We start from the raw sequence: 25667 nt of genomic DNA, 5'->3' as shown, positions 1-25667 counted from the left end.
TTGGTTCTGTCATAATGTTGCATATGGGTCACAAATGTGCATGCCAATATCAGGTCAGACTGTCATAAGCCAGCAGACACTCCCTAAACTGGTGATATACTATCATTTTATTTAACCAGGCCAGCAATAAATATGTGCTCACCATGAAGCCTCAGACAGTCCTCTTAGACACTAGGTTTCTATTAGCACCCAGATAAAGTGGACTTCTGTGATGAAAGGTTATTAATACCGAAATCACCACACATTATGTCACTTACCCCCAGGACGGGGTGGCAGGCAGCTCTGCATACTGCCGCCCCTGCAGCTCCCATTGGCTGCAGTGCCAAGCCAATGGGAATTGTGTTGCTAGCACTCAGGGCACAGGGGGACAGTGTGTAGAACTGCCTGCTGTGCCTCTGCCTAGGAGCAGGCAGGACAGGTCGCTGCTTGCGGGGAGCCACTCGAGGTAAGTGGTTCCTGGATCCAACATGCCATACCCCTTCCCATGCCCCAATCCCCTGCCCCGAGCCCCCTCCCACACCCAAACTCCCTTCCAGAGCCAGTGCCCCAACCCCCCTCACTGGCCCAACCCCCTGCCAGCCCCATCCAACCAGATTATAAACTGGAATTTCAATGAAAATCATAAATGCTGGTTTATAGAGCTTTCCAGTTGGTGACGTGCCAGATAAAACAGCTTTTACTGTACATCCTTTTGGTCTAGAGTTAATGAAGTATAATGCACATCAACAAGTTGATCAGCCAAGACAATAGCACTAACATGTCCCTTTAATCTATACCTACACGTGAATTGGGTCAAATGTACCACAACCATTTAGCATTTATTTGGTCTTCATACCTGAGTGAATTACCCTGTTGCTCCAGACTGAACCTGAGCCTGAGCTTCTCTGCCAGGGTCACAGGCTCCAGTAGAGCTATAGCTGATTTACATATTCTGGGGATCTGGCCAATTGACTTCAATGGATCAATGCTGATTTAGAGCAGTGGAAGACTTGGCCCGAAGTGTCAGTCATCTACCTGAGCTGAGAATGTCCCAAACACTGTTCAAGGCTAATTCCCCACTCTGGCACTTCAAGTGCAGAAGGTGGGGTCCGCAAGAATTCTAAAATTAATACCGGCCACTCCAGACCTGTATTAAACTCCCAAGGTTACAGCTTCTCTCTGATCTTGGATTGGTTGATGCTGCCACCACAAAAGTGCAGAACCCCTTTGAAAGCCCAGGAAGGCCCACTTGGGAATTCCTTCCTGTTTGGTAACCTCAAGCCCTTTCACACACACCCATCCAGGGAAGAACTGAGAAAGGAAAAAAAAAAAGGAAATCAGATGTTGCCACCAGCTAATTAAACAACATGTGCACAAACCTAAGACACAAAAATTCAATTCTGTTCTTAAAAAAGGTAATTTTTTTTTTTAAAAAAAGGAAAGAAAATACATCTGGGAATTCAGCTATTGCATGATTTTAAAAGAGCAATTACAAGGATTAAGCACCGAGAATAGCTTTCTTGAGGTCTAGCTTAAAATTTTACAAGCAAACCAAAAACACCGTGGTTAGCACACAGAGGAATCCACAAGCCATCAAGAAATAAAAGAGATAAAACTAATCACGTCTTCCTAGACATTTCCTAATCGACTTACATATCTGGTGTTTAAATGAATAGTTTCTAGGTATGATATTGATGATTTTTTCATACCTGGCCCAAGTTTTTCACAGCATAAATCTGCCCTGTCCGCCTCTCTCCAGGAGAATTACAACAGACTGACCAAAGGGGAGTTGTTTTTCAATTTTAAAAAGTTCTAGCCTTCCCAATGGCTCTTTTGGCCAGGTGCCCACTCACTTCCTTTTACCTATGCATAGCAGTGAGACTTCTTAATCCTTTACGGGTAGAGCAATTAGAGAATAGCTTCTAAGAGGGATTTTATAGCTACTGGTTGGCTGGGTATCCATAAAAGGGAACTCCCCCTCCCTTCATTTATCGCAACACTAGTTACCCACAGTTCTATGTTCAACATTACTTGAGAAACTTGAATTTCCCCAATAAATTCCTTAGAGCTGTTTTCACCTCCTCGTTTTTCAGGCTGTAGATGATGGGGTTTAGCATGGGAGTCAAGATGCTGTACTGGATGGAGACCATTTCATCCACAGCCACAAAGGAGACTGATCTGGACTTTGTGTACTGGATGAAAGCTGCCAGGTACAACAAACCAACCACAATCAGGTGGGAGCTGCATGTGGAGAAGGCTTTTCGCTTGCCCTGCACAGAGGGCATCCTCAGGATGGTGGAGATGATGTGAATGTAGGAGATCAGGGTGAGGAGGAAGGAGATCGCTCCAAGTATCACAGCAGAAGTGAGAAGCACCACTTGATTGGTGAAGGTATCAGTGCAGGACAGTTGTAATAGGGGAGGGAGCTCGCAGTTGAAATGGCGGATTTGATTGGGCCCACAGAAATGCAACTTAAAGGTGAAAACTGTGTTAAGCAGGGCATATAAAAACCCTACGGTCCATGCCCCACTCACCAGCTGAACACAGATCTCTTTGCTCATCATCTCCATGTAATGTAATGAGTCACAGATGGCAGCATAGCGGTCATAAGCCATTGCTGAAAGAATGAAAACTTCTGTACCAGCTAAGAGGATAAAGAAGAACATCTGGGTAATGCAGCCATTGACCGAAATAATTTTGTGCTTTGCTAGGAAGTTCATCAGCATTGTAGGCACTGTGATGGAGGAATAGCAGATATCAACAAAGGATAAATGGAAGAGGAAGAAGTACATGGGGGTGTGAAGGTGAGAATCAGCTCTTATCACCAGCATGATCAGTATGTTCCCAACCAGAGTAACCAGGTAAATAACTAAAAACACCAAGAAGAGGAAAATCTGCACCTGTGGATCACTGGAAAGTCCCAGCAGAATAAATTCAGTCACTTTGGTTTGATTTTCCATTAGCATTTATTTAGGATATCTTTGATCTGGAAGACCAGAAAAAAATTAAATTAACACTTCTCATAAATGTAAATTGCAACAACATGTGCACATCCTCAGACAAGTAGCATGCATGTAAAGAGAGCCCTATTCCCGCCCGTAAAAGGTGTGTTTTAAACAGAGTAAATTGAAAGAGAGAGAGAGAGGCTGGATGGAATTTGTGTTTTTTAAATTGACAATATGGGTTGGATACACAAAAGGACTTGGGCATCTAACTGCCCCTTTCGATGCCTAAATCCCAGCAACAGGTCCCATCGGTATTCACAAATACCATGCTCAGCTGTGACTAAGGGACAGTCTGCTGTGGGGCTCCCTCAACCTCTCCTCTTGACCCTGTTCCGCTGTGGATACCTAATAAAAGAGGCAGTGCAGCAGAGTTACTGGATCCTTGGACTTCTGCATCTGGGGTGAGGGTTCTAACCACAAGGCTGTGAAGGTATTCCCACACTCGCTCTTCAATCTGGTCATATGACTTCAACAGAGCTACAACTGAGTTAGACCAGCATGGGGTCTGGAAGACTGACTCCAATGGTGCTATGGACAATTTGCAATAGCTGGGCAACTGGCCAAATCTATAAAAATAATCTTTCTCTATTACATTTTGTCAGTTGTTCTAGACAATTTTATTCAAAACACTCTTTAATATCTGTAGTGTATGTTTGGAGTCACATCTATTAAAATCATCAGGATTTTTCAAGAAGAAGAAATGAATGGGGCCAGCAAACATTCTCTCAGCACTGTGACATAAATTTGAAAAGAGAGGCCTGATAGAAATTAATGGGACTGTTGTTCGCAAGTCATTTAAACTCCGACTCAACGGGACTTTTGACTCATTATTCTGCAAGTCTGAATATCAGGCTTTACATATAGAAGATAATCTATCCTGCCCCCACGGATGTCAGTGGTTATTTTAACATTAGTTTTCAATGGAAATGGGAATGACACCAATGCTTTCTCTAATGTCCCATCTATTTTTTCTCCCCATATGACCTTAGAGAGAAAATCGCCATGCCTTCATTATCAACTCATGAGACAAATACCTAAGCACAGAGATTGACTTTGTACTAGAACCTGAATGTAAACACAGGCAGATTTTGTGTGAAGGGAAATTTCACAGTAGTTAGAAGTAAATTGCTGGCCCCGGCAAAGATCTTTACTGGGAACACTGGTCTTCATTACAGACACAAATGATCTGGAAAAAATGGTTAAATCACACAAAATTTTTGCATACAATACAAAATTTCTCAAGATAGTTAAGCCCAAGCAAACTGCAAAGAGTTACAAGGGGAATCTCACAAAATTGGGTAACTGAGTGACAAATGGCAGGTGAAATTCAGTGTTGATGAATGTAGTGTAATGCATATTGGAAAATATGATCCCATACATACATAAAAAAATGAATAGATCTAAATTATCTGTTATCCCTTAAGAAGAGAGATCTTGGCATCATTGTGGATTGTTCTCTAAAAACATCGGCTCAGTGTAAAGTGGATATCAAAAAAACCCTAACAGAATGTTGGGAACCATTAAGAAAGGGATAGATAATAAGACAGAAAATATCAGAATGCCACTATACAAATGCACGGTATGTCCACACCTTGAATTATGTGTGCAGTTGTAGTGGGCCCATCTACAAAAAGATATATTAAAATTGAAGGGCAACATTGGTATGAAACAGCTTCCATATAAGGAGAGATTAAAATGACATGATAGAGGTCTACAAAATCATGAATGATGTGGAAAAAGTGAATAAGGGAATGTTATATCCCTTCACATACCATACAAACCAGGAGTCACCCACTGAAATTAATAGGCAGCAAGTTTTAAACAAACATACACAATCAGCTTGTGGAACTCATTACCAGGGGATGTTGGGAAGGCCAAAAGTATAAATGGATTAAAAAAAATTAGATAAATCCATGGAGGATAGCTCCTTCAATGGCTATTAGCCAAGATGGTCAGGGATGCAACCCCATGATCTGGGTGTCCCTAATCTGCTGACTGCTAGAAGCTGGGACTGGACAACAGGGGATGGATAACTCAATAAATTGCAATGTTCTGTTGACTCTCTCTGAAACATCTGTCATGGACCACTATTGGAAGACAGTATACTGAATTAGGGGACTCTTGGTCTGAACAAGTAGGGCCATTGTTACATTCTTATTAAAACTCAATGTCTTCTCCTCTCCAGTCCCATAAACCACACACATACCACACTTTCCAAAAAATAAAAATTACAGCTAACGTGTAACAAATGAACTTTCTCAGTGCTGCCGAGAGAGAGAGAGAGAGAGAGAGATGGGTGATTCAAGTAGCAGCTGGGATCCCAGTCATCGTAACTTACTCTGTGTGCGCATGCAGTGTAGCTATAGCTGTCTCTGTCCCAGGATATTCAAAAGATAAGTCAGGTGAGATGATATCTTTTACTGGACCAACTTCTGTGGGTGAGAGAGAAGAGCTCTGTGTGGCTCAAAAACTTGTCTGTCTCACCAACAGAAGTTAGTCCAATAAAAGATATCACCTCACCTACCTTGTCGCTGTGTGAGCAGGCAGAAGTCAATGAGACTCAGTAGCGAGACCCACCCCTAGATAAGGAGGGACAGAATCTGGTTCTTTGGAATGGAAAGGATAAACTTTTTTTTTATAAAGGAATAAAAATATGGATCAACTCACCTCCCTTTTTAATGTGGATCATAAACATGGTGAGATCATTCTGACCTGTGCTTTTCTCTTTCTGTTGTCTTAGTCTATCTACCTACCGATTTGTCTGTCTGGTCTCTCTGTTTGCCTCCGCAATACAGCACCTCAGGATATCAACTCTTCTTTACCCCAAACACTTACATCTGACAAGGGAGGTACAGTTAGCATTGGGAGTGGAGCAAAGAATCTGTCCCCATCTGACTCCAAGACTAAGAAGTGATTCTTGAGAGCTGTTTAAATGGTGTCCTGTTCCCCTTGGGACAAGATCCCTGAAGTTCACTCTCTGTAACAAGCTACCAGTAACACCATGCTGGGTCAGTCCTTATGCAGTGATTTACCATGCATAAGAATGAGAGAATTGATGCTTGGATTACCAAAGGAGCCTAATGGATTTAGGCATCCAATTTTAGTGACAGGGTCAGATTTTCAAAGCCCCCAAGAAGCTAGATAATCAAATAGCAAATTATTTTCTCTCCCATATGTTACTTTGAAGATGCTAGCCACAATGTAAATGGAGCAAATAGATGGCATGAGATAGTGGGGAAAAGTAGGGGATGAAACATTATTTGCACATTTGACACCTATTTGCCAAATATTTCAGTTAACGGGGGGGGGGTGTCAAAATTACAATCCAGCATATGGACATGTAGCACCCACCCCAAATCCCTTTAGCCTATTGGTTGGGATACTCGGATGTGGGAGAAACTCATTCACTTCCCACCGCCTGCTGTGAAGAAGAGATTTGAAGTTACACCCTCCCCTCCCCGTAAGTGTTTTAATCTCTGGGCCATAAAGTAATTTAGGGCAAGGCTTTTCTCAGACTCTCCTGCTGAAGCTGTTCACATTGTATAAATCAGCAGCACATCAGCAGCAGGAGATACACATCACACTAATGCAGCAATGGTGACACTAAGACACTCATCTCTTAGTGATCAGCTAGACATTCTGCCAACCAAACAGAGGCCTTTGAAGATGCTGAAATGCCAGTGACACAAGACTGATCAGATGTGTGACTTCTTTGCATAGAGAACCTCCTGTTGCCAACCAGTTACTCAGAGAGATAAAACTATTCACCCATTCAAGGTCATTGCTATCTACATGTGCATCACAAGGTCATTCATTTCCGTTTTATAGGCTTTGGTTTTATCATCATAGAGTAAGCAATTTTTCTCAGCTTTGGTCAGTAGTCTCTCCAACTAAGGCAATATCATTCTCATATTATATTCAAGATCCACTAAAGATGAATCTTTAAATAGTACACCTCCTCCTTGGGCTTCAGTCATCGGATAGTCTATTATACCATTAAATACCAAAGGGTGAGAGATTGCATACCTGACGCACCCCCGATTCTACTGAAAACCAGACTGTAATACAACCGTTGACCCTCACACAGGTCAATGTACCATGGTACTGTTCCTCCATGTGGCGCACTAAGCCCTCAGGCACCCCACACTGGTGAAGCGGTATCCACAGCGCTGGTTGATGCAGTGAGTCAAAACTGGCTGCAAAGTCTATAAACACAGTGGTAACATCCTTTGGTCACTCTATTCATTTTTCAGAAAACTTATCTGTCTATCAAGTCTGGCACATGGGGTTTCCCTTTAGTAATTGTTAAGATTATTTCAGAATCTGTCACTACTGTTGTGGTTTTTGTACAATGGAATCGGCATGTCACACAACAGGTCTCTCTGGGTTGTAGAACTTATCTCCCTAGAGGGAGAGGGAGGAGGCCCTTTCCAATAGTTGACTAACACCTTACACTTAGTGTATGTCTACACAATCAGCTAGGGGTGTAATTCCCAGATCATGTAGACATACTCACACTAGCTCTCAGTGAGGTAGATTACTTAAAATAGTAGTGTAGCTATTGAACACCTAAACACCTGTCAGGAATGGTCTAGATAATACTTAGTCCTGCCATGAGTGCAGGGTACTGGACTAGATGACCTCTCAAGGTCCTTTCCAGTCCTATGATTCTATGAAATACAGACATTGGCATGGGTAAGATATGCCAAATACATACCCATTGGGTTCAGGTGGCTCCACTCACTGCAGCCTGTGATACTATTGCTACACTGCTAATTTTGGAACGCTAGTTGGATGAACTGGGACTGACACCTCTTGCTCATAGTGTAGACATAGCCTTAATGGACGTTGAGAGGCAATGACTTAAAGTCTGTAGCCTTCTGCCCCTGGGGAGCACTGGAACCAGTTTGAACAGGCTGGGTCACACTGTGGGAACCATACTGACCGTTGCATGGACACACTGGAAAATCTGAACAAGCCAGGAGCATGTAAATCAGACAGATTCTGTTCCTGCAATTTAAGAGTGAAGCCAAACTAATTTAGCTTCTAGTGAAGTATGAGATTAGATGAGATTAAGTATGTGTGCAGGGCTCTGGCAGAGCTGTTCTTCAACCACTACCCAGGGGTTTTCCTGTCTTTTCATCACATCCTCAGCCCAGACCAAGAACTACTCCTTACTCTGTAAGACACTGATTTCTCCAGTATTGCTCTTTAAAGAGACGTTGCTTACATAATCAGCCAGACAATCAGTATCTGCTCAAAGTGCAGCTTCAAAAGGTTTCCAGGTGAGTTATTTGCATAATCTTCACCACCAACAATTTTCTTGAAAATCCACTTCATGCGTATTGTCCCCAAAAGGCCTTTGATATCTTTACTATCTGCCAGAGATTGCATGATTCATGTCTTCCTCCTAAAGCTCCATGTAATCCTACAAAAGTATACAAACATTTGCATTTTTAATACAATGAATTCCAAAGATGTAAAAGTTAGTTCAATAAGATTTGTCCAGGATGTTACAGGACACCATCATATCTGTCATGATACTCTTGCAATACAGTGTCTGAACCACTGGCTGCACTTATTCAACTCAAACCTTCCTGCAGCCTTACTCCCTGCCTTGAATGCAATTCCTTGGAGACAGTGCAGCTAATAATATCCTTTTGCATGACAGCCATCCAGTTTGGGTCTTCCAACCCTTCTCTTACCGTCCACTTCTAGGATAAACTCTGTTTCCTATACATTCTTCCAATTTTCTTTTCACATGGCCAACCCATCTACACCTGGAATCCCTCAGTTTTTTTCTATAATTGGTACCACCTTCAAATTTCTCCTACTTCTCTGGTTTGAAATAATGGACCAGCCATGTAACTCCAAGCACCCATCTTTACATTTTCATTTCCATTGTATTCAAGATCTGCTCTTGTCTCTTCCTCAGTGCCCAGAATTCAGGGCCCTAGAAAGTTCAGGCCTAATTAACATCTTGTATATCTCACTTTTCAATTTGATAGGTTTAGAGGAAACGTGCATGTTCATATAAATAGGCATATAGTGCCCAATACAGCAAAAGCTGTACATCTGTAAATAAGTTGAACACATGAATAATCTTATTGAAATTACATGAGTGTAAATTTGTCTGCAGGATTGGGATGGTGCATAATTTTGATTAGACTCAATAATGCAGATAATCTATAAGTAGAAATCCTATAGCCTCCATTGGGGTTCTGAATGCAGACAGGCTATAGGAGTATTTCTATTTAGTCTAAACACTCAAGTGCATGCACTATCATGTCTGTAGAGAAGAAGAGATTCACAAAAAACATAATAGAGGAATAAAAAAGTCCATTCATTGGAGACCTCTTCTCTTTTTTTTGTGTAGAATTTTCACAAAGTGAGGATATGGTTTGGTGAACCAGTATTGGGAGGGCATTCTATGCACGTGCTGATGGCACGAAGAAGACACATAATTAGACTGTGGCACTTCTTGGCACAAAGAAACATTGAGACCAAAAATGTAGCAAGATTCAGAAAAGGTTTGAATAAGAAGAATATACAGGATTATTATAAATTAATTAGGATAACATATTTTGAAGGGATATTAAACATCATGTTTCAGGGATTAAGCCAATATCTAATTGTTAACTATTCTACTGTGGGGACTGATTATCCCATCTCTGTCTACTGGGAATCTTCCTCTGAACATCTGGTTCTGGTCACTGTGAGAAACAAGATACTGGGCTAGATATGGCCCTCTGGCTGGACGCCGGATGGCAATTCTTTTGTTTCCATCACACAGACAATGGCAGAACTGAGCAATTTTCTTCAGCAGGATCTGTGACTCACAAAGATCTCAAAGTATTTTGTGTGTATTAACTTGGATCCATATATAGGCCCAAAGAGGCCACATAACCCAGTCACTGTCCACGATTAAACAGTTTTAAACAAGATTAGGAGTTCGGTATGCAGAGACATGGAACCCTGCGAAAAAAACACCATTATAATCTTTTTTATAACATTTTTATTAAAGATATAGACAAGAAAAACTGTTAAAACATTTGAAATGTAAAATATTAAACAAGGCTTTCATTTTAAAAATGTCCTTTGTTTCCATTCTCTTTAGCTGGAGCCTGTTTTAAAAAACCAATTAGATAACTGGATGATAGGTCCATCAATGGCTATTAGCCAAGATTATTAGAGACCCAATCCGATGCTCTGGGTGTCACTAAACCTCTGACTACCAGAAACTGGGACTGGATGACAGGGGATACATCACTCGATAATTGCTCTGTTCTGTTCAGTCCCTCTGAAGAATCTGGCACTGGGCACTCACAGAAACAGGATACTGGACTAGATGGACCTTTGGTCTGACCTGGAATGATCTTTCATTGGTTCTTATGTTCTAACATGATGATAAGCGGTTTCTTAGCCAATGGGAGATGCTGAGGAGAGGGGTGTGTTTTAAACTCCCCAGCTGTCAAAGAATTCAGTCCCGATGTCCCCTGGAGTGAGACACCTCCTTCTTCTTAGGATTCTCAGCTGAGAACCCTCTAACCCCAATTAAGGTGTTTTCTTACAAGAAGTTGGCCTGGGGGGTGGGAGGAGGAAGGAGGAATTAGAAGGAGTCTGATAACTTTTATCCCAGTGATCAGAATAGTCACCTGGAATGTGCGAAGGCCCCACTTTCAGTGCCTGATAAGGAGAAAGGATTTAAACAGGTCTCTTCCCTGACCTATGTGGGTGTCCTAACCACCGAGATATGGGATCTCCTGATGTGAGTCTCTCTCAAACTCTCCTGTTCAAGCCTAAGTCCCTTTGTGGTATGATGGGTTGGACCCCACGTCTGGGATGCCACCTGATGTACTGAGGTTTCACTGAGCCCACCTGCTCCACCAGCCTGGACTCCCCACCCCTGTTTTGCTGAATCAGGCTCCCCGGCCTCTTGCAGCACACACACACGCACATGAGCACATGCGCACACACACACATAGGGATTCACCAGCTGTAGAATCACACAGAGTCTGCAAACACCTCTGTCTGGGAGGACTCACCTCTGTGTGGGAGGACTCAGGTGCACCTCCCCTCTGGGGTCACCCCCAAGTTAGTAGTGTCTTGTGCTACCCAGAGGATTGTGCAACAGAAGCTCATTGAAATTTGCCCCCTCCCTCAATGTGGAGTGAGATATGCACAGCTTCCTGGTCCCTCCAGTTATAGTTTGCACAGACTAGGTTTAAATATAAACAAAAACAAGTTAATTAATTACCAAAGGCAGATTTTAAGTGATTATAAAGGATAGCAAACAGATTAAAGCAGATTACCAAGCAAATAAAACAAAACATGCATACCTAGTTTAAGAACTTAAAGAAACTGGTTACAGCTAGGAATTTCTCACCCTAAATGTTGTTTTAGGTATTTCTCTCACAGACCAGTGACACCTTTCCCAACCTGGTTCCAGGGCCACCCAGAGGATTCAGCGGGCCTGAGGCAAAGCAATTTCGGGGGCCCCTTCCATAAAAAAAATTTCAATACTACACCATACTATATTCTCGTGGGGGCCTCTGTGGGGCCCAGTGCAAATTGCCCCACTTGCTCCCCGCCACGGGTGGCCCTGGGAAAAATAAACCTTCCGCATCTCAGCACAAACCTAGTTTTGAGAAAACTTCTTTACAAGGTATCACTGGTTCTCAGCATCAGCTAGTGCTAAAAGGCACTAAAGCTCATTAAAAGGGCTGGACAAATATTTTCCATCAAAACTTTTTTTGGATCAAAAACTAGGGTTTTTTTAAAAGTAGAAAAAAATCACAGACAATGTCTGCTTTCCTTCAAAATTTGTTGTGGTTTTTTTTTAATTGAAAGGCTGAAATTAGTGTGCCAAAACCTGAATGTGGTTTGAGGTTTCAGAAGTGTGCGGGCAAATATTTGCTGCTCACAGCCCCACCCCCTTACCATGCGGCTCTGAGCGGGGAGGAGCTCAGGCCTCACCAGAGCCACCCTACAGCTGTCCAGGGATGCTCCTGGATGCGCTGAGGCTCTGGAAGAGGGGCGGAGGCAGGATCAGGCAGGGGCCGGGGAGGGAGCCTCAATCATTCTTGTGGGGGCCCCTGCAAAGTCCAGGGCCTGGGACAAATTGCCCCACTCCCCCCCCCCCATGGGCTGTCCTGACTGGGTCCAGTCTTCTCCCCCCGTCTTTATTTCTCAGATCTTTCCAGCTGTCATCTTGGGTGGGGATTCAGTGAATAGTGAACCAAGATCAACTTACTCCCCAGCCTTAAATAGAATTTGCATAAGGCAGGAATCCTTTGCTTTCCAGACCCTTCCAGTGTAAAAATATCAGTTCAAGATGGGATCCTGTACCGGCTGACATGACCACCTGACCTACTGTTGTCAAAGCAGCGTCTCAGGAAGCTTCTCAGGAGGGAGAGAGACTAATATTTTCCAAGTCCCATTGTTCCCCTTAATGGCCCATCCAGGCTGATTGCATACTGTCTGATAGGCGTTCCCCAAGTATAAACACAGTTGTAATAGTTACACAGTTAATACAGAATATGTTATGTGCATACAAATAGGACAAACATGTTCAGCAAATCATAAGCTTTCCAATGAGATCTTACATGAACCATCTTGTGTAAAATGCAAATTAGTTATGCCAAAATCATGTTATAACAATGTTTCTATGAAGAGTATGGGGTGCAATGTCACAAGTGGATCTAGCCCTACCTGGGGAGGAAACCCATTGGCTCCACTGATTAGATTATGTATTAATTATTTATTATCATTAGTTAAAATGCTTGAGCTTTTTAATAGGATAGAATTCAATAAGATACTACTGATATTAAATGGGGTTTTCAACAATTTAGTAAAAAGAAAAGAACTGAAGTTGATAGATGAGAAGATTCTTTTTATAGAATTGGCCAGATCGCCAGCTGGTATAAATTGGCCAGAGCTCCCCTGAAGTCACTGGGACAGATTAAAGAGCTATTCAAAGAGAGGAATGTGTGAATGATTCTATAGCCTGATGCTCAGAGCACACACCCTGGAAGTAGGAGACCCAGGATCCAGTCACCCATGCTTCGGTGACTCTTCTAACACTGGGGATTTGGCCCAGTGACTTGAATGGAGCCACACTGATTTAGACCAGTTGTGGTTTTGTCCCAGTGTGTCTGTCCATTACCTGAGCTGAGAACGTCCCAAACACTAGTTATCCACAATTCTATGCTTTCGGATTTTAAAATAAATAAAATTAAATTAAATAAGGTCATCAACGCTACTTGAGAAACTTCCAAGTCCACAATATTTTCCCTAGTGCTCTTTTCACCTCCTTGTTTTTCAGGCTGTAGATAATGGGGTTTAACATTGGAGTCAAGATGTTATATTGAATGGAGAACATTTCATCCAGAGCCACAGAGGAGACTGAGCTGGGTTTTGTGTACTGGAAAGAACCTGTCAGGTACCATAAACCAACCACAATCAAGTGGGAGCTGCAGGTGGAGAAGGCTTTACGCCTGCCCTGCGCCAAGCATATCCTCAGGATAGTGGCGATGAAGTGAATGTAGGAGATCAGGGTGAAGAGGAAGGAGCTTGATCCAAGTATCACAACAGAAGTGAGAAGCACCACTTGATTGGTGAAGATATTAGTGCAGGACAGATGCAATAGGGGAGGGAGCTCACAGCTGAAATGGCTGATCTGATTGGGGCCACATATGTGCAACCTGAGGGTGAAATCTGTGTTAAGCTGGGCATTTATGAAGCCTATTACCCATGCACCACTCACCAGCAGAACACAGATCCCTTTGCTCATGGTCTCCATGTAACGCAATGGGTCACAGATGGCAGCGTAGTGGTCATACGCCATTGTTGAGAGAATAAAAATTTCACACCAGCTGGTAGTAAAATGAAGAATATCTGGGCAAGGTAGCCATCAGCAGAAATGGTTTTGTTCTCGTCTAGGAAAATCACCAACATCTTAAGAACTATGGCTGAGGAATAGCAGATAGTGACAAAAGATAAATGAGACAGGAAGAAGGACATGGGGGTGTGGAGGTGACGATCAGTCCTTATCACCAGTATGATCACCACGTTCTCCACTAGGGTGATTACATAAATAGCTACAAGCACCAGGAATAGGAAAATCTGCATCGGTGGGTCACTGGAAAGTCTTGGGAGAATAAATTTGGTCACTTTGGTTTGATTTCCCATTGATGCTCTCTCAGGAAATCTGACCTGTCACATAGCACATAGAAGTAAATTGAAATGGCTTGTCAAAATCATCTGATCAAAAGGATGAATGTAAACTGAGGCCGACTACCACCTATAAAATGTGTGCTGTAAATAGACAAAATGGGCTAGTTGCACAGAAGGACCTTGGCACCTACCTACCACCTTAGGTGCCTAAATCCCAGAATCAAGGCCCACTGGTGTTCACATAAAACCTGCTCAGCTGTGCAGACTACGTGGCTCTGGGAAGAAGGATAAAGGAGTTTGAGGCGCAAGTGGTGTTCTCGTCTATCCTCCCTGTGGCAGGAAAAGGCCAGGGTAGAGACCGTCGAATCGTGGAAATCAATGAATGGCTACGCAGATGGTGTCGGAGAGAAGGGTTTGGATTCTTTGACAATGGGATGGTCTTCCAAGAAGAAGGATTGCTAGGCAGAGACGGGCTCCACCTCACGAAGAGAGGGAAGAGCATCTTTGCAAGCAGGCTGGCTAACCTAGTGAGGAGGGCTTTAAACTAGGTTCACCGGGGGAAGGAGACCAAAGCCCCGAGGTAAGTGGGGAAGTGGGATACTGGGAGGAAGCACAAGCAGGAGACTGCAAGAGGGGAGGACTCTGGTCTCAGACCAAGAAAGCAGGACAATCAGCGAGTTACCTTAAGTGCCTATACACAAATGCAAGAAGCCTGGGGAACAAGCAGGGAGAACTAGAAGTCCTGGCACAGTCAGGGAATTATGATGTAATTGGAATAACAGAGACTTGGTGGGATAACTCACATGATTGGAGTACTGTCATGGATGGATATAAACTGTTCAGGAAGGATAGGCAGGGCAGAAAAGGTCGGGGAGTTGCGTTGTATGTAAGTGAGCAGTATGACTGCTCAGAGCTCCAGTATGAAACTGCAGAAAAACCTGAGTGTCTCTGGATTAAATTTAGAAGCATGAACAACAAGGGTAATGTCGTGGTGGGAGTCTGCTACAGACCACCAGACCAGGGGGATGAGGTGGACGAGGCTTTCTTCCAGCAACTAACAGAAGTTGCTAAATCACAGGCCCTGGTTCTCATGGGTGACTTTAATCACCCCGATATCTGCTGGGAGAGCAATACAGCAGTGCACAGACAATCCAGGAAGTTTCTGGAAAGTGTAGGGGACAATTTCCTGGTGCAAGTGCTGGAAGAACCAACTAGGGGAAAAGCTCTTCTTGACCTGCTGCTCACAAACAGGGAAGAAATAGTAGAGGAAGCAATAGTGGATGGGAACCTGGGAGGCAGTGACCATGAGATGGTCGAGTTCAGGATCCTGACACAAGGAAAAAGGGAAAGCCTGGACTTCAGAAAAGCAGACTTCGACTCCCTCAGGGAACTGATGGGCAAGGTCCCCTGGGAGAATAACATGACGGGGAAAGGAGTCGAGGAAAGCTGGCTGTATTTCAAAGAAACCTTATTGAGGTTGCAGGAACAAACCATCCCGATGTGTAGGAAGAAAAGTAAATATGGCAGGCGACCAGCTTGGCTTAACAGTGAAATCCTTGCTCGTCTTAAACACAAAAAAACAGCTTACAAGAAGTGGAAGATTGGACAAATAACCAGGGAGGAGTATAAAAGTATTGTTCAGGCATGCAGGTGTGAAATCAGGAAGGCCAAATCACACTTGGAGTTGCAGCTAGCCGGAGATGTTAGGAGCAACAAGAAGGGTTTCTTTAGGTATGTTAGCAAAAGGAAGAAAGTCAAGGAAAGTGTGGGCCCCTTGCTGAATGAGGGAGGGAACATAGTGACAGAGGATGTGGAGAAAGCTAGTGTACTCAATGCCTTTTTTGCCTCTGTCTTCACAGACAAGGTCAGCTCCCAGACAGCTGCACTCTGCAGCACGGTATGGGGAGGAGGTGACCAGCTCTCTGTGGAGAAAGAAGTAGTTCGGGGCTATTTAGGAAAGCTGGACGAGCACAAGTCCATGGGGCCGGATGCGCTGCATCCGAGGGTGCTAAAGGAGTTGGCCGATGAGATTGCAGAGCCATTGGCCATTATCTTTGAAAAATCATGGCGATCGGGGGAGGTCCCGGATGACTGGAAAAAAGCTAATGTAGTGCCCATCTTTAAAAAAGGGAAGAAGGAAGATCCAGGGAACTACAGGCCAGTCAGTCTCACCTCAGTTCCTGGAAAAATCATGGCACAGGTCCTCAAGGAATCAATCCTGAACCACTTAAAGGAAGGGAAAGTGATCAGGAACAGTCAGCATGGATTCACCAAGGGCAAGTCATGCCTGACTAACCTAATTGCCTTCTATGATGAGATAACCGGCTCTGTGGATGAGAGGAAAGCAGTGGATGTACTATTTCTGGACTTTAGCAAAGCTTTTGATACAGTCTCCCACAGTATTCTTGCCAGAAAGTTAAAGAAGTATGGGCTGGATGAATGGACAGTAAGGTGGATAGAAAACTGGCTAGATGTTCGGGCTCATCGGGTAGTGATCAATGGTTCCATGTCTAGTTGGCAGCTGGTATCAAGTGGAGTGCCCCAAGGGTCAGTGCTGGGGCCGGTTTTATTCAATATCTTCATTAATGATCTGGAGGATGGTGTGGACTGCACCCTTAGCAAGTTTGCAGATGACACTAAACTGGGAGGAGTGGTTGATACGCTGGAGGGTAGGGATAGGATACAGAGGGACCTAGACAAATTAGAGGATTGGGCCAAAAGAAATATGATGAGGTTCAACAAGGACAAGTGCAGAGTCCTGCACTTAGGACGGAAGAATCCCATGCACTGCTACAGACTAGGGACCGAATGGCTGGGCAGCAGTTCTGCAGAAAAGGACCTAGGGGTTTTGGTGGACAAAAATCTGAATATGAGTCAACAGTGTGCCCTTGTTGTCAAGAAGGCTAATGGCATTTTGGGTTGTATAAGTAGGGGCATTTCCAGCAGATCGAGGGATGTGTTCATTCCCTTCTACTCAGCACTGGTGAGGCCTCATTTGGAGTACTGAGTCCAGTTTTGGGCCCCACACTACAAGAAGGATGTGGATAAATTGGAGAGAGTCCAGCGGAGGGCAACAAAAATGATTAGGGGGCTGGAGCACATGACTTATGAGGAGAGGCTGAGGGAACTGGGATTGTTTAGTCTGCAGAAGAGAAGAATGAGGGGGGATTTGATAGCTGCTTTCAACTACCTGAAAGGGGGTTCCAAAGAGGATGGATCTAGACTGTTCTCAGTGGTAGAAGATGACAGAACAAGGAGTAATGGTCTCAAGTTGCAGAGGGGGAGGTTTAGGCTGGATATTAGGAAAAACTTTTTCACTAGTAGGGTGGTGAAGAACTGGAATGGGTTACCTAGGGAGGTAGTGGAATCTCCTTCCTTAGAGGTTTTTAAGTCCAGGCTTGACAAAGCCCTGGTTGGGATGATTTAGTTGGGTTTGGTCCTGCTTTGAGCAGGGGGTTGGACTAGATGACCTCCTGAGGTCCCTTCCAACCCTGGGATTCTATGATTCTATGACATTGAGGTACCCCTATGACAGTCCCAGTCTCTCCTATTGAAGCTGTTCCACTGTGGTTAAATAATAAAAGAGGCTTTGGAGCAGAAGGACTGGATACTCAGCCTTCTGTATTGGAGGGTGAGCACTCTAACCACCAGCATATACAGTCATTCATGCTCTTGCTGTCTCTTTCAGGTCCAATATCTCTTTAATCTCTCCCACTAACTTCAACAGAGCTACATCTGATTTACACCAGCTGGAGATTTGGCCCATTGACTCCTATGGCGGTATTGATGATTTACACTAATATGGGATCTGGCCAATTCTATAAATACTTTTACAAAAAATACAGAATGTATAATCTGTAGAATTGTATTGGATGGATGCCTATTAAGATCTCTAGGATTCTAGAATAAGATAAAGACGAAGATGACGAGGAGGAGGCAGAGGAAGTGGAAGAAACCTCCGAGGCCTAGAAATTCTGGTTTGCCACCCAGCAGGGTATAGCCTGTCAACCCAAACTAATATGCAAAATACAGGTAATTCATAAATATTATGAATAACATGAAGTGGGGGTCAGATAAGCTTATTTGGTTGACAGCCTCCTCCCCTATGAGGGTGTGTTGTGTGGAGGTGGGCAAACCAACATATCATTCATTTGTTCAAATGAACAACCAGAGATCATTTGCAACAATAGAGGGAATAGGACTCATCTTATAAACCAGAACGTGACGTGAGGTTGTCTTTTGGCAAAACCAGAAGAGAGAGGTTGGAGCAAACAAATGCTCCAACACTGGAAGGAGAGAAATGACAACAGAGAAAGAAATGACAGAGCATAGACTCACTGCACAACTGAGAGATTTATTCCAAAGAGGAGAATTTATGCAAATGGCGATTGAAAACCTGAAAAGGGAGACTAGTCGTGTAGAAATGCATGCAAACATTTTGGGAGCAGCAATGATACAGGATCAACAGAAGCCAAAAATGGGCAGGGAGGGGAAATGAGGAGAAAATATGAATGAAACAGCACCTGAAGAAAGTACAGGAAATATGAATAATTTGTTGATCGAGATCATGCAAAGTGTAGAGACATTGAGGAGTGGCCAGTGTTGCCAAGTAGGAAATTTGTACACCAGCAAAGACTGGATGACATAACACAAGCACTTAATGAAGCACTCAAGGAAACTGTGGAGTAAAACCACCAATAGCCGGTAGAATTATATAATTTATGCTGCAGTAACCATAGCAGCTCATCAGTTTAAGATCAAGCCATCTGAGGATGTGAGCCATCCTCATGGCAATGAAGGTTAAAGCAGAAGAATAAGCTTTTATATCAGCCTACAAGATGCACGAGAAAAACCATCTGAAGAGACAAGAGAAGCAAACGGCCTTGGAGATAGCAACTGGATGAGAGAGTTGTGAAGGGACAACGTAAATGAAGCCTGAGCCATCTGAGTCACAGGCTTGAAAGATATTGAGCAGAAAGTTATTAGTACCAAGAGAACAGTCTCTTCACCAGAGACCCTAGGAGATTCTTTGATCTGATGGATGTTAAAAACAGAATAGGCAAAAATAGAGAGCTAATAAATAAGGTGGAAGAGTTTCAGCGCTACTGGAAGGAAATCTGGTCTGAGACTGTGCAACATAATCAGACAGTGAAACGGATTAAAAATGAGAGGAAAAACTTACAAATCACACCACAGAGGAATACACAGAAAGATCAAAGAAAGAAAGAAAGAAATGAGATACAGAGAGGAATGAAAAATGAAATGAATAGAATGTCAAAAGAGAATGAATAAATTTGAGCACCTAAAATGCAGGAAATCTGCAGAGGGTTTAACAAAAGTCGTGACTACCCAAACCTACTGAGTCCGTTCAGCCAGGATTTATTGGTGACTCATGCGGATACATTTTAGTCAGCAGCTTTCTCCTTTTTCAACTTAAAGATTTAGTATGGTGTAAAAGCTATTTCTTTTTTTAAAAATCCACCATATGTAATACAGAGAGACATTCATAATAATCATAAAGGAATGTGCCCAGCAAACACTGTCTAGGCACGCTGACATGTTTTAAAAAAGAAGGGTCCAACTGAACGTTAACGGGAATTTTGTGCTTAAATCTTAAATCTTTTGTGCCTGAAACTTAAGTTCCTTTGAAAATGTGACCCACTGGCACTTCTGACTCAGTGTCCCGCAAGTCTGAATATCAGGCTGCTCACACATAAGAGAATCTCTCCTGCTCTCTTGGAAGCAAGTGGCTATTTTGACATTGATTTTTAGTGGAACTGGGAATGAAGCCAGTGTTCTGTCCAATGTCACATCTATGTTTAACCCCGAATGCCTCCCAGACACAAACTAAATCTTTTCCCCATTATCAGCTCATCAGACAAACACCCAAGGGAGGAGATCTTATGTTAGATTAGAACGTGAATGTCACCACAGCCAGATTCTGTGCAAAGTGAATTCCAAAGCTAAGTGTCTGCTCCAGAGAATCCCCTGCAACCCCATAACACACACACAGACACACACACAGAAACTATTGCTAACACACACCAACTGATCTTATTTTTTGTTGTAGTGAGTGAGCGAAAGTAGCTGGGTTGCCAGCCCTGGCCCCTGTGGATTTCTTCAGAACTGAAACCTGTTTAAATGCTGTTTTGTTCCTCCTGGGACAAGCTCCCTGAAGTTCACTCTCTGTAAGGAGCTCCTGCTAACACTGGGCTGGGTCAGTCCTTAAGCAATGCTCTGTAGTGTATAAGAATGACAGCAAAGGGGCTTGGATTATCAGAGGGTTTAGGTATCCAATCTCAGCAACTGTCAATAAAAAAGGTGTGGACTTAGCCCCCTATTTTCAAAACAGCCCAAGGAGCTAGACACCTTAATAGCAAATCATTTCGTCTCCCCTACAGTGCTTTGAAGCTCCTAGCCAAATATATATAATTACCACAAGAAGGCATTCTAGCCAGCCAACCTTAAAGTTCACTAATAAATGGACATAGGTTAGGGAATGGAGAAAAGGAGTAAATAGAGTGTATATGATGGTGGTAAATAATAGGCACTGAGATAAAGTAGGAGATAAAATGTAAGGTTTTTTTTCTTATGAAAAGTTTATTTTGAAAACACAAAGCCAATGTCTGTAAAACACAAGGTCCACACACCGCCAAAGTCCAGTAAACCCAGCTTCCTCTTACCAAGTCATCCCAAAGCTGTGGCCTTGGTGCAACTGTTTCATGGGATGGATTTGTGTCCCCCCATATGTACCCAAGCGGGTCATAGAAGTCCTATTTCCACGGCTTAATTGGCCATGTGCTGACTCTGCTCATGGGTGAATGTCACTCTGCATGAACAGAGAGATGTTACAACTTACCATGGTGATTCCTTTAGATCAGGGGTGATTTGTGGTGCTCTAAAGAAAGGCAGATCATCCCTCTACATTAGGGCTGGGGGACACTGACTAGGATAAAGAGATGGGGCAGAATGTGATGCTTAGATTCATAGTTTCTGATGCCAGGAAAGACCATTGTGCTAATCTAGTCTGTCCCCCTGTATAGCAAAGGCCAGAGAACTTCTCCAAAATAATTCCTAGAACATATCTAGGATGCTGCTCACACTATATATATATGTCCTGTGGATGAATATAAGGTTCAAGTCAAGCACGTGTGTTTTATCTGACCATCCTGATTCAGCACATCCAAAACACACAGATTGTAATTTTCAAGGCTACCAGAGGGTGTGATTTCCAGCAGTGCCTAAGGCAGTTAGCTACCCACCTCGCATTGAATTCAGTGGGAGTTGGGCACCAGGAGGGTGAGGGAGGAGCGGGGATGGGGCAAACGCAGAGGAGGGGGTGGTAAGAGGAGGGGAAGAGGTGGGAGCAGGGGCAGGAAGAGGAGGGGCAGGGGCGTGGGCCTGGGGGAAGGGCCTGGGGCAGGGAGGGGTTGAGCACTCCCCAGGGGAAGTCTGTGCCTATGGTCCAGCTGTTAAATGCAGTGGTGTTTCCCTGGGATTAGATCAGTGTAACTGAGGTCACTCTCCTGGCTCACGGTTCAGTGCCTTAGACATCAAACCATAATGGCTCATAAGCAATGTACTGGGGAACAGGTCAGAGAGAAGAATTTATGCTGCAGTTTCAAAAGGATCCCAAGACAGTTAGTTACCCAGCCAACTCTGAAATGGTTTGAAATGGGTTTGTTTTGCAATTTCCATTTCAAATGACATTCGGAAAATACTTGTTTCCGCTATGATTTGGAATGAAAACAAATGTCAAAATATCAACATTTCCCACTTGATTTCCCCTCACTGCCTGCCTAAATCAGTTATATCCAGGGCATTGGACTAGGGTAAACAGATGTCCCGATTTTATAGGGACAGTCCCGATTTTGGGGTCTTTTTCTTATATAGGCTCCTATGACTCTCCACCCCCATCCTGATTTTTCACACTTGCTGTCTGGTCACCCTATGTCCTACTGAATGCCTTTCTCAAGATTTCTTTAATGTCTTTATTTCTTAGTGTATAAATGAAAGGATTAAGCAATGGTGTCATGATAGTGTTCAAGAGGGTGACAACTTTGTTCATTTCCAGCGAGTTCTGTTTGGATGGTTTGACATACAGAAAGATGGAGCAGCCGTACCATATAACCACAACGGTGAGATGGGCAGAGCAAGTGGAAAAGGCCTTTTGCCAGGCTTGAGCAGATGGGATTCTCAGGACGGTGGAGATGATGTAAATGTAGGAGACCAGGATGATGGCACAGGACCCAAGGACGACAATAAAACAGATAATAATATACACCATCTCAACAAGGCGCGTGTCTGTGCAGGACAGCTCTATCCAAGAATCTACATCACAGAAGAAATGGTTGATGATGGTAGAGTCACAGAAGGACAACCTGGTGATCAGAAACGCCAGCACAGCAGTAGTCAGGAAGCTACTTGCCCATGATCCAAGAGCCAGCTGAATGGACAAAGTGCTGTTCATGATGGCGCTATAGCGCAATGGGTGACATATGGCCAGATAGCGATCATAGGCCATGACGGCCAGAAGTAGATATTCAGTGCAGCCGAGGGAGAAGACAAAGTACATCTGCAGGAGGCAACTGGAGAAGGAAATGGTTTTGCTTTGGGACACTAGGAGAGCAAGAGTTTTCGGAATGTACCCCGTAGTGAACCAGATATCTAGAAAGGAGAGATTGCAGAGGAAGAAATACATCGGGGTGTGCAGGCGGCGGTGAGTCCCCACTAAGGAGATGATGGTGATGTTTCCCATCAGCGTCAGGAGGTACATGAACAAGAAAAGCAGGAAGAGAGAGATCTGCACATACCGAGAGCCAGGGAACCCCAGCAGAAGAAATTCCCTCACATTGGTCTGATTTCCCTTCACCATTGTGTGCTCTCCCTGTTAAAACACAAGACACCATAAAGAGAAGACAAAGAAACACCCAGGTCACTCGGTTAATTGCAGTTCATTGTTGACAACAAACTGAGAAGTCATGGCGAGAGAGAGAGGGAGAGAGAATATATTATATTGTTAAAACCCAACGGGATTATACAGTCTGACCTCCTGTATCACACAGGTTGGATAAACCCATTAATCAAAGCCCAGTAGCTAATGGTTGAACCAGAGCTTATCTCTTAGGAAAAGGTATCCTATCTTGACAAGACACCCCCCACCGCCATATCACATTAAAGAGCAGTATCCTACAGGATACTGAACACAGTTTATGTGAAGTAGTGCACATTCAGTTCTCAGTAGGAGATGTGAGTATGTTGTCATCTATGAGAACTAGAGTTTCAATGGCAGATTGGCACTTAACTCCCCTAGATTCCTTTGAAAATCCCAGCCTTAGATTCTGCTCCACCCACAAAGCCAGGAAACTTGGTTTAATTCACCTCCCAAAGCCAGACGCAGAATCCTGGATTTCTTACTCTCAGACCTCTGCTCTAATCACGAGACCCCACTTCCCTCCTAGAGCTGTGAATGGAACCCAGGAGTCCTGACTCCTAGCCCTCCATCCCTTAGACCCCATCCCACTCTCAGAGCTGGAAAACACAACCCAAGCATCCCGATTCCTTTTTCTAAGCCAGAGGTTCTCATACTGTGATCTGAAAACCACTTGTGGTCCGTGAGCTTCATTCAAGTGGTCCACAGATATTTTCCTCTAAGGTGAGCGCCTGAGCAGCCGCACCGAAGAGAATGAAGGCCACGCGCCTAATTAGTGGAGCCGTGAAGGTGTGGCTTCACTAATTAGGTGCCTGGACCCTTGAGAAGATGTACATGTAAGGTGAAGTTGTGGCCTTGGAGGGAATAGGGGATAGGTGAGAGGGGCAGTGGGGTGAGAAGAGGGGGTGGGGCAAATTTGGAACTTCAGGGCTGCGGCAGCCAGAGAGGCAACTTTCCCCAGCTCCAGGGCTGCAGCTGCTGGGGAGAGACGACTCTCCTTCCTAGCCCCAGCTTGGGGGCTGCTGCGGCGGGGGAAAGGCACATCCATCACATTAAAAAGGTATGACTACTGATATTAAAATATGAGTTGTGTGCTTTTATTTGTAGAACAAAAAATATGATAATTATTATTAAGGGTTTTTTTTAAATAGCGCTTTTATCTAAAGCACTTTACAATGGTTAGCTAATGGTTCAAACATTTGGAAAGATAATTAAGTGGTCCCCTGAGACCCTCTGCAGTTTTCAAGTGCTCCATGAAAAGAAAAGTTTGAGAACCACTGTTCTAAGCTATTAGCACACACTCCCTCCACAGAGCCAGAACATCAGAACGTAAGAACTTACATAAGAACGGCCATACTGGGTCATATCAATTTCCATCTAGACCAGTATCCTCTCTTCTAACAGTGACCAATGCAGGTGCCCCAGAGGTAATGAACAGAATGTCTGCCTTGAGACATCTTAAAGGATATCTAAAGGACAATCCTCTGTTGTTGTTGATGATGATGATGTGTGCATATTTGACTTATACCTCCTCTGAACCATTGGTAACCATGATGGTACCCCTGATTTCCAGACTCTATTCACTTTTAATTCTGGGTATTCTCTATAGTAAGGTTCAATTAATATATAATTTGTAATGGGTTAACAATTGAAGTTTTAATAAATGCTTAACTAATTTGTATTGAGGCCAACCACTCCAAATGTCTTTATAAACCCGATATATAACCATTTATGAAACTTTCTACTGATGTGCTTATAACCCTGGGAACATATACTGCTTATGTTTTTAACATGCTTAAAATCAATTAAACTTTGTCAATAGGCATGGAAGAATTCATTTTCCTCATAATTTTGATGGCTAATCTCAATGCTAATTTTTAAAAGCATTGCTTTTCTATTTTTATGGATTTAAATTTTCATATTTGCGCAATATTATCACTTTTAATTGTTTATTTCCATTTTTATCAATTAAGTGTTCACAATTGCAGTTCATTATGTGGGCCAGACAATGAAGCAGAGTCAGACAGATATTGAGATTCAAAATGTTAAAGGTTTATAACTGTTAAAATTCTGTCAACATCATATGGCAAAATAAGCAAACCAAATACCCTTAAGCAGCATTTTCCTTCCTTACCTGTTTATTTGGATTATTGATGGAAATATATTTGTCATTTTTCTGGATGTGTGGTGAAATCAATGTTTATCGTCATTTACCAATATAAATCTGATCCTTCCAAGACTGTTTCTAAAGGACTTATAAAGGGAACTCTAATATAAAGTGTGGTCCCATTTTCTTCAGTTTAATTAGTCTCTCTGCAAACTGCACTGTCTTCAGGATGTTCTCACAAGAGTCACTGACATGAATGTAGTAAATAATTCTATTGGTGATACAATGGCTAAAATCTTTTTCTTTCTTTCTTTCTTTCTTTCTTTCTTTCTTTCTTTCTTTCTTTCTTTCTTTCTTTCTTTCTTTCTTTCTTTCCCTTCTAATGTCACCTTATATGGGGGAAGGTTATTTTATTTTGAAAGGTGTCAAGTATCTCTGCATAGTTTGCAAAACTACAATTAATCTGCAA

General features: G+C 43.2%; 3 protein-coding genes across 3 annotated transcripts; all 3 read right to left on the bottom strand.

The window, feature by feature from the left end:
• Window positions 1-2006: 2006 nt before the first annotated feature.
• LOC123347927 (olfactory receptor 5V1-like) lies at window positions 2007-2945 on the bottom strand. Its single transcript, XM_044985111.1, has one exon. It carries the CDS (start codon window positions 2943-2945, stop codon window positions 2007-2009), a length of 939 nt encoding a protein of 312 aa, XP_044841046.1.
• Window positions 2946-13242: 10297 nt separating this feature from the next.
• On the bottom strand, window positions 13243-13830 carry LOC123347825 (olfactory receptor 5V1-like). The gene has a single exon (XM_044985015.1). The coding sequence runs from the start codon at window positions 13828-13830 to the stop codon at window positions 13243-13245; it is 588 nt and encodes a 195-aa protein (XP_044840950.1).
• Window positions 13831-22107: 8277 nt separating this feature from the next.
• Window positions 22108-23034, bottom strand: LOC123348840 (olfactory receptor 6F1-like). The gene has a single exon (XM_044986502.1). The coding sequence runs from the start codon at window positions 23032-23034 to the stop codon at window positions 22108-22110; it is 927 nt and encodes a 308-aa protein (XP_044842437.1).
• Between the last annotated feature and the right edge of the window lie 2633 nt (window positions 23035-25667).

The sequence above is a fragment of the Mauremys mutica genome, chromosome 13, assembly GCF_020497125.1.
Source record: "Mauremys mutica isolate MM-2020 ecotype Southern chromosome 13, ASM2049712v1, whole genome shotgun sequence".
In the NCBI taxonomy this organism is placed as follows: Eukaryota; Metazoa; Chordata; order Testudines; family Geoemydidae; genus Mauremys; species Mauremys mutica.
The sequence above is the reverse complement of the archived record's forward strand: the minus strand, read 5'-3'. Positions and strand labels throughout refer to the sequence as shown.

Bases quoted from the DNA above. Each gene is read 5' to 3' on its own strand.
- LOC123348840 (XM_044986502.1), bottom strand. From the start codon at position 23,034: ATGGTGAAGGGAAATCAGACCAATGTGAGGGAATTTCTTCTGCTGGGG.
- LOC123347825 (XM_044985015.1), bottom strand. From the start codon at position 13,830: ATGGCGTATGACCACTACGCTGCCATCTGTGACCCATTGCGTTACATG.
- LOC123347927 (XM_044985111.1), bottom strand. From the start codon at position 2,945: ATGCTAATGGAAAATCAAACCAAAGTGACTGAATTTATTCTGCTGGGA.